Source organism: Dioscorea cayenensis, chromosome 2 (genome assembly GCF_009730915.1).
Source record: "Dioscorea cayenensis subsp. rotundata cultivar TDr96_F1 chromosome 2, TDr96_F1_v2_PseudoChromosome.rev07_lg8_w22 25.fasta, whole genome shotgun sequence".
In the NCBI taxonomy this organism is placed as follows: domain Eukaryota; kingdom Viridiplantae; phylum Streptophyta; class Magnoliopsida; order Dioscoreales; family Dioscoreaceae; genus Dioscorea; species Dioscorea cayenensis.
Window position 1 is genome coordinate 21,316,503 of NC_052472.1, and position 10,116 is coordinate 21,326,618.

General features: G+C 32.2%; 1 protein-coding gene across 1 annotated transcript in view; it reads left to right on the plus strand.

Moving 5' to 3' along the window:
* The window catches only part of LOC120271139 (indole glucosinolate O-methyltransferase 1-like), a 33,969-nt gene extending 24,298 nt beyond the window's left edge, over positions 1 to 9,671 (plus strand). Inside the window, exons 2-3 of the mRNA XM_039278098.1 lie at positions 9,103 to 9,167; positions 9,277 to 9,671. Coding sequence (XP_039134032.1) covers positions 9,126 to 9,167; positions 9,277 to 9,573 — 339 coding nt within the window. The 5' untranslated portion in view covers positions 9,103 to 9,125 and the 3' untranslated portion in view covers positions 9,574 to 9,671. The remainder of the gene's footprint in view (positions 1 to 9,102; positions 9,168 to 9,276) is intronic.
* Positions 9,672 to 10,116: the final 445 nt, after the last annotated feature.

The following is a 10,116-nucleotide window of genomic DNA, read 5'->3' on the forward strand; positions in this document are numbered from 1 at the left end:
AAAAGCGAACCCGGAGGGAGTAGTGCATGAGCGGGGTCGTAGAAATCGGGTGTATAGGTGTAATAGTTTCGAATGTAAAGCGGTTTAAATTCGATTCAGTTTTTCCGAAGAACACGACAAATTTTGTCGATGTAAATGTACATGTATCTAAATTCATGTAAATTCATTACATTTCGTTTTGAGGTTACTGTTCTTGTTGGATGATATTGTAGTCCCGCAGAGTACATTCTCGGGTAGGGTTGTTTCATTTTCATTTTTCATTATTGGCTAATATCAACATTCATTTTAAGCTGTATAATGATAACTTTTTGTCATCTTTAACTTTCGTTTTTCTACTGTTTTAAGTTTAGGTTTCTACTGTTTAAATTTAATATTTTTACATTTTAAAATATCCTTATTATTTAATAATATCAATGTAATTACAACAAAAATATACTTAATATTTTTACATTTAAAATATCCTTATTACTTAATAATCTCTTATAGAGTGTAATGTAATGTTCGATTTTTATGTGCGGCAGGGGAGTGGAAAGCGGCTTGGGGAACCGAGCGTGTATGTAGTGCAGCTTGAGGGAACAGCTAGCACCATCCCGGGTTAGTACATTTTAAGCGGATACTAATTTATTTTTAAAGCGATAAAAATAACGGTTAAACGAGAGAATAAAATATTTAAAAGCGTAAGAGATATATTTAAATATAAAGTTCGATATTTAAACAATAATAAGAAGTATATACACAATGCCTAGTCGTGACCAGATTCATTCCACGATCTGCGATTGTGACACGAAAGCGATGGCGATGAGCTCTAGCGCAACTTGCGGACCTCGGACGCTACGACTCGATCCTCTTCGTCTAGGACACCCGGGTTGCCTTCTCGTCGCGGTGATGCATAAGCCTTGATTCGCGATTTTCATCCATCGACTGTCGTTGTCGTTATTGGGAATATAGCTTCCTTATCGCCATTTTTGAAAGTCGAGCTTCCTTCGCGATCGTCGGGTGTTTCCTGGATTCTTGATGATTTGAAGTCAAAAATTCCTTTTGATGCAAAATTCTAAGTCGTCTCACGAAATGTTCAGCGCCTTGCAAAACGTTGTCGATATCCAGCGACAACACTTGACGATCGGGATGAGGAAGGAAGGCATGCCCGCAGCCTCGAGGGCTCGCCGTGATGTGGAGCAGAGCGATGCGGATTACAATTCACTTGCCAACACTTTGGTTTAAAAGCGAACACGATCGATATTTAAGCGAGACACAAAATATTTAAGCGATAAACATAAATCTTAAGCGTTAAAACAAAAAAGTTAAATAATAAGTTAATAAGTTAATCCGGAGGCAATAGTGTTTAAATGGAAACTTGATAAATGTAAGCGATTGGCGGGGATAATAAGCAATAATTAACTACTCTGACTATATAAACATAAGCGAGGAAGAAACTGACAGCGGAAGAACTGGGTTTTTCGGTGAGATCACGATGCCACATCATGCATACTCGACAACAAGATCAACAACGGAACGTTTGAAGATGGAGTGCACGTGACACATCTGTTGGAAGTCAACCTCGTTTTATATGAGACATACTCGGGTTTTATGTCCATCGGTGTGATAAACTTCACACGACGGGAAATATCGAGGCGCCAGTCGTATTTCGCACTAACAACGATTCCCCAAGTGTCGTAGAGTGAGACATTAGCACTAGTCCTCACTGCGTTGTATCTAGCAATAGCAGCAAAAACTCTCCATAATTTAATCGGAAGAGCTAGAAATTGAATACAGCAAATAGGAAGAAGAAAAAGAAGAAGAAGAAGAGCGAGAAACGAAACGAGAGAAGAAGAAACGATATGATTCTAAACTTTGTTTGAAAAAGAGCAGGAAGCGATTGAAAAACTATGCATAAAGAAAGTTATGATTGGTGCCAGTTTTTCCCACTTACTTTGCAAGGGCAAAAAGAATTTCGTATCGTGGACCACTTGACTTACCGTGCGGGGTTAAAGGAATGTAAAATATAACGGAGGTGTCAGGGGTGTCTGCAAAAGTTGGAGGGTTTTGGGAAGTTTGAAAATTACGAGGGATGAGCGGTAATTTTTCCAGTCAAAAACAATAATAATAAATATGTATATATAATTTAATTTTCACACAAAAATTATTATAATATATAATTTCACTATAAAAGTACCCATAAACCAAGGCCAAACAACACATCTCTAACAAGTACCCACAAACTCTCACTTCTCTTGGGAATAAACACAAAACACCTCCCGTGCAAAACACCAATGGAGGAAATACTAGCATTCTCCGACGCCATGGACCTCGGATGTGGCATCGCGTTGCCGATGATGATGAAGGCCATGATCGAGCTGGACGTGCTGGAGACCATGGCAGCAGCTGGGTCCGGCGCTCTGCTCTCGCCGGAAGAGATCGCGTCTAAGATCCAAACCAGCAACCCTGACGCCAACGAGGTGCTCGACAGAATGCTTCGGTTCTTGGCCGCGCATAAAGTGATGACGTGCGAGGTTGTGGTCGGAGAGGAGGAGGATGGGAAGAGCAAGAGGCGCTATGGACTGGGCCCGGTTTGCAAGTTCTTCACTAAGGATGAGGATGGAGTCTCTCTGGCTCCATTTATGCTAGTGCATCTCTCCAAAGGCTTGGGCGGATACATGGTATAACCTTTTTTTATTTATCTATTTATTTATTTTGTTGCGACGAAAGGTTTGAGTGAGTGGAGTGAAAAAGTATATAATAAATCATTTTAAAGTTATATATATATAAACATATGTTATCTGCGGATGACCACGTCCACAAATGCAGTGTTTAGCTAGGGATATTTGTTTATAGATCCTTATTTCATAATTATTATTTATAAAAATACTATATATAGAGTTACATGGTCACCGTTTGCGACTGTTGTACACATCCATAAATTTTCTCAGATTTGAAATTTAAGAAGGCCCTAAATGATGAGAGATGATCATAGGCAGAGTTCGGGATTGTAGTTATCTTATAGAGCAGAGATGTGGGACTTCAGCCTCATCTGTTAAAATCTACCTCGATTTAATAACTTCTAAAGTAAAAAGTCAGTAGATTTTTAAGATAATTACTTAATATATCCTCAAATTATATTATAAAAACGATAAAATTTACTAAACCGTAGCTAAGAATAGCACGTCTTGGTTACAAGTGGTAGTTACTGCGCGAACGAGAGACTCTAGGGATAAAAATTCATAGATGATGGGTTATATATATATATGTATACATATATTCTAATATAAAATTTTTATAAAAATAAATAATAAATAAATAAAGTCAACAACCTCTTAGTCTATATATTGGCAATGGATCCCATACTTAGGGTGTTTGTGTCTTTGCAAAAGAGTTGGGGTCTGATTCATCCATGCAAAGAGAGGATATAAGTGTGTTGAAATATTGACTCTACACTTATACATGTCCCTGACACGCGATTTGTCTGCGTTTTATAAAGTTAAAGACTCCTCGCCATGATAAAGATGCATAATAGAAAATTATATCTGTGTTGATGAAAAGTAGTTATAACAAACAAAATTGAGTGAAAAATATAGTGCATGCTTTACAACTATGTATGTATAAGAATATGAGAAAAAAGCTTTTATTGAAAAAAAAAACTTCTTATTGATTAAGAATATGAATAATCTAATTAAAAATGAGAGTTTTACTTAGATTTTAAGTATACAGGGCAAATATCAAACATATAGTGTTAGACGGGAGTGCAACTTTTGTGAAGACTCATGGAACCACATTGTTTGAGTATGAGGACAAAGACCCCCATTTCAGTGAGATGTTCAACAAAGCCATGTTCAACCAGACAACCATGCTCATGAAAGAAGATGCTTGAAAATTACAAGGGATTTGAGAGTATTAATGTGCTTGTGGATGTGGCCGAGTGGTCATGGGGGCATTCTTTCCATCATACTATCCAAGTACCCACACATCAAAGGCGTCAACTTTGATTTACCTAAAGTGGTCTCTCAAGCACAACCCATTGAAGGTTAATCATAATTTTGTTTAACTTGTAGCTAATTTTCTTTGTATGTTTAGAAGTCATATTAATTCATAGATTTATATTAAAGAAAATTGGTTGTGATTGTTTGCATGCAGGAGTGGAGTTTGCAGGGGGAGACATGTTTGAAAGTGTCCCTAGTGGTGACGCCATATTACTGAAGGTTTGTTAATTAGTTTTTATGCATAAAAAAGAAATAAAAAATGTATGGAAAGTATATAATAAAATCTAAAATTTTAATATATATATATATATATGAACACACAATTAGGAGGTTAAGTGATGTGTGAAACCTTTTAGATAGATCAGGTACTTTTGTTATGGTTTGTCCATATATTTATAAAAGAATATATCTTGGATTATCATTATTCACGCCAAAATATTGCAAATATGAAATAACTCGTGAGTTCATTACGTGTTTAGAAGTATTTCTCATTGATAAATCATTATTGTTATAATTTTTAAAAAATTAAATTATAAAAAAAAAATGGCTTGGCTTTAATATGATGTTTGTATGCTGGAGGTACTTCATAATTGGAGTGATGCGGATTGTATGAAGGTATTGAAAAACTGTTTGAAGGCATTACCAGATGATGGAAAATTAATCGTTATAGAGCAAGTTATTCCTAAAAAAATTGATGAAGCAAAGAATGCTTTGCTTCTTGATATTGTTATGTTGACTTTCTTTACTGGAGGGAAAGAAAGAACTGAACAGGAATATCAATTTCTTGCTAAAGAAAGTGGATTTTCTAAAGTCAAATTTGTGTGTAATATTTATAGTTTTTCTGTCATGGAATTCTACAAGTAAATGCAACTTGTGACTTACGGCAAATCAAAGTCTTTTATGTAATTTTTTTTTAATAAAAATTAATAAATTACATGTATTAAAATAATAAAGAATTAGTGCTCCAAATTTCATTTTGTTACAATATTTGGGGCTTTGGCACTCATTTGCATTTAATTAATTTTTTATGTAAATTTAAATATGAAAAAGTGAGCTAATCAATGACTTACTACTATTAGAACCCGGGTCCCTTATATCGGATGTTTGTTCTTTACTGAAAAGAGATTCAAATCTCAACTCACATATAGTGAGTATCCCGAGTGTTGTGTCCAATTAACTCAACATATCAATTCTACGTTTTTTAATTAAATAAAAAAATGGTTATCAATAATAATAATAATAATAATAATAATAATAAAAAGGCTCTAGCGTTTCTCCATTGACTATTGACTTAGGGTTTTTCCCATTGACTATTGACTTGTGCTAGTCGATTGGAAACATCCGTCAGTTAATTTCTTTCTTACTTACTTTCTTTCTTTTTTGATAATTTTACATAATTAAAATTGACCAATTCCTATATATCATTGTAATAAAGCAATTATAAATTTAGATGGCATGTCACCGTTGAACAGATCGAACTTGGCTATTCAATCAGAGTAAATTAATGAATGATTTCTTATGCTTTCAAAGTTCATATTTTTCCACCGTGAGCTTGACTTCTAGGTGCCATGTTTGGATTTCCTTATCATTGTTAATTAAATATTGAATAGTTAGCTGAAATATTACAAACAATTTTCACCAAAACAAAATATATTAACCAAAGAGTTCAAACTCAACTACATTATCCCCACCGTGAAAAACTTTAGTGTAAGACATTTTAAAAAAGCCTATATCTAAATCTTACTGATAATGATAAAAATTTTCCTGCTGTGGATGTAGTTTTATAACTCAAACACTCTATCACCAAGTGATGACGTATAAGCTGGACATTCGATTCTACCACATATGTCAATATATATATATAAATTAATTAAAAAATATTTTTGAGATAACAGTTTTCCATTATGTTTTAATTTTATATACATGCTTCTTATCTAATTAAGCATTTTGAATTATTATATTTCATAAAACAAGTTGTCAAATATTTTTCATAAAAGAGTTATACCGATGTCGTTGATTAAAAAAAGGAAAATCATCCGCAAGCTTTTTATTTTTCATTGATTTTCAAAAAACACTTCCAATTCCCATGGATTTTCTTTTTATCAATAACTACTTTTTTTTAATCAAATTTCTACCCAGACATTTCTTTTCTTTTCTTTTTTTCAAATTTCTATCTCAAACATTTATGTTTAGATTTTAATTTAAAGAAAAATTATAAATGGATTAATTATCATCTTTCAATTCTCACACTAAAATATAAAAAGCATGTAATAACAAAATAATAAATAAAAAATAATAATTGGATTCCCATAGGAACCACCAGCATTATAATTGGAAAAATTATTATAAATTTTGGGCTGATCACAGAAAAAACTTTATATGTAGGAGGTACCTAATAACTGGAATTAATGGTAAGATGAGTATAATTTGCACTCAATATATAGACCTTGTTTAACTCATAATGAATTAAATTTGAATTATTTTAAACCAATTTTACTCCTAATCTTATTGTTATTACATTGTAGGAAAGAAAGAATGATTTGAAGGAAGAACATATAAAAAGCACAAAATTAGAGAAAAAAAGTGCAAAAGTTTCAACAGAGAAAAAACAAGCAAAAGCAGAAAAATCTGAGTGCTCTGAAAGCGCTAGCATGCAGCGCTTAGGCGCTACAACATTAAGAGGTGCAAAACAAAAAACTATAGCACATTGGATAAAAAAAACCCTTTGATTTTTTTAAATCTTAAAAATCTCTCTTTTTCAGAATTATTTTTAAGTCCAATGGCTAGATAACCTTAGATTTACTAGTCTTACATCACATTCAAATTTTAGTTTTGTTCTTTAGTTTTGGTATTTCGTATTTATTATTCTGACATCAAGTTCAGTTTTTACTTTTGTTCTTTAATTTTTTTGTGTATCTGTTTACTATTTGATGAATCTATTCAAATTTTTGTGTTATCGAACAAAATTTGAACTTCCAAAAGTGACGGGACAATGAAATAGAACTGGTTGTAAAAAGAAGAGACTGCAAAAAATAATATTTTCTCAGAAGGACCCATTGGAAAGAATAAAAAATTTCAGGAACCGCAGAGTAATTTTCCCTTTTAATTAATAGTTTTACTCACAGTCGCATATATTACACAATAACACGTCACTGACATATAAATTAATATGGTCTAACTTTTATAAATAATAATAAATAATAATAGTGATAATAATAATAATATTCATTTGACGAATAAAACCGTGGAAGATCATCCAACAAAAATTGTCAAAGTTGGTTACTGGTCACATCAAATTAAAAATAAAAAATAAAAAAAATAATTATTCAATAAAATTTAAGTGCCGTCAAATAAAATATAAAATTTTTATAGGTAAATATTCACTATAAAAAGCACCATAATCCAAGACCAAACAACACATCATCTCTTAACTAACCACAAACTCTCACTTCTCTTGGGAATAAACACAAACACCTCCCGTGCAATACACCAATGGAGGAAATACTAGCATTCTCCGACGCCATGGACCTCGGATGTGGCATCGCGTTGCCGATGATGATGAAGGCCATGATCGAGCTGGACGTGCTGGAGACCATGGCAGCAGCTGGGTCCGGCGCTCTGCTCTCGCCGGAAGAGATAGCGTCAAAGATCCAAACCAGCAACCCTGATGCCCACGAGGTGCTCGACAGAATGCTTCGAGTTCTTGGCCGCGCACAAAGTGATGATGTGCGACGAGATGGACGGAGAGGAGGATGGGAAGAGCAAGAGGCGCTATGGACTGGGCCCGGTTTGCAAGTTCTTCACTAAGGATGAGGATGGAGTCTCTCTGGCTCCACTCTTGCTCATACACCACTCCAAGTTCATGGCGGATACATGGTAAGAAAGATTTTTAATAAATGGAGTGAGAAAGTATATAATAAAAATTATAAAAAAATATTTTTTATATATTATATATTACTGTAGATCAGATAATAAAAAAAGTAAGAGATATAATTGATAAAAAGATAGATGATGCAAACTTTATATATATATATATATATGTATATATAATTGTTTTAAAATTTATATATATATATATATATGAGGATAACTCAAATATACGTAGATAAAAATTTATTCCAACGGAAAAAGAAATAGATTAATTAAAGGAAATATAATAAATATTTTTAATAATAGTGATTATATATTTTTATTTTATTTTTATTTTTAAATTAGTATTGGTTTAAAATAAAGATTCAATCAAGTGGAAAGAGATGTAGTACTGTGTATTTGAGATTCCAGATTTATTTATTTTTCAAAGAACTTTTTTGTTTTTCTTTTTGTTTTTCTTTTAAAAATTGAAAGCATGAAGATTTGAATTATAATCCATTGATTAAAAAACCTATTGTAAGAAGTCACTCAAAAAAAAAAAAACAATTAAAAGTAATATATTTATAATTTCATATATATATATATAATTTTTGGTAATGAATTTATAGAATTTTTATTTTTAATATCTTTATGGAAAAGAATAGTTTTTGTTAGTTTTATATTTTTATAACAAAGAAATTAAATTTTTTTCAATAACCAAAAAGAAATTTGTTGTTTCAAATAGATGGTTTAGAGACAAACCGGAAATAATTAACATCAAGAGAAAAAACCTCCCTTATTTACAACATTCATTTTGCAAGCTAAATAAAAATGAGATTTTTAACTTTAGATTCTGTACATGCAGGCCAAATATAAAGCATGCAGTGTTAGACGGGAGTGTCCCATTTGTGAAGACTCATGGAATGACAGTTTATGAGCATGAGAACAAAGACCCCCATTTTAGTGAGCTGTTCAACGAAGCCATGTTCAACCAGACCACCATGTTCATGATGCTTGAAAACTACAAAGAGTTTGAAAGAATTAATGTGCTTGTGGATGTGGGTGGTGGTCATGGTGCCATTCTTTCCATCATACTATCCAAGCACCCCACATCAAAACCATCAACTTTGATTTATGTCATGTGGTCTCTAAAAGCAAAAACCCATTCAAGGTTAATCTTGACCTTAATTATTTAACTTGTAGTTGTTAATTTTCTATATATGTTTAGAAACCATGCATGGATTTACGTTAAAAATCAGTTGTGATTATTTGTGCGCAGGAATAGAGTTTGTAGGGGGAGACATGTTTGAAAGTGTTCCAACCGGTGATGCCATCCTTATGAAGGTTAATTTGTTGATTTGTTTTTGTACATAAGAAAATGTAATAGATCAACCACTATCATTATATAATTAAAAAGCTTTTGGTTTGATTATAATGAGATCTTTACATGCAGGAGATACTTCATAATTGGAGTGATGCAGATTGTATAAAATTATTGAAGAATTGTTGGAAAGCATTGCCAAACAACGGGAAGATAATTGTTGTAGAGCAAGTTATTCCAGAAACCTCTCAAAATGCTAATGAATTAAAGAATGCTTTTCTTCTAGATATTATTATGTTGGCTTTCAGTGTTGGAGGGAAAGAAAGGTCTAAAAAGGAGTATCAGTTTCTTGCCAAAGCCGGTGGCTTCTCAAGGTTAAAAATCGTGTGTAATATCTATGGCTTTTCCGTCATGGAATTCTATAAATAGCTGCAATTTGTATCACATGGCATATTAAAGCTCTTACATAGTTTTCCTGATATCTGTTTTTGTATTTTTTGTTGTTCCAATAAAAAAAAAATCATGATGCATGAAAACAATAAAGAACTAATGTTTCTGTGCTACATTGGCTACAATATTTTCTATTTCATGGCCTTAATTAACTACTTCCGTTTCGATTTATGTGTATATTTAGTTTCATGTAAATTAAACTCACACGTTAAAAAAAATATATAAAATCTAGACTCAATTTATTAAGAGATATGGGTTGTAGAAACTAAAATTAACTGTGAATAAATCATAACAAGATTAAAGCTAGCAACATTTATATAGTGGCGAATTTTAAAGTCCACTGCTATATATTTATAGCTTACCTAGTCTTAGAAATTTAAACCCATACATATAGATCTATAAGTACTCACCTATAACAGGCAGGTATGAATACCTTTCTCTTTTACTAAAAAAAATATCTGGTAAAACATGTGTAACAAAATTTTTAAGGTTTTTTAGAAGTATATTAGCAAAAAAAAAAAA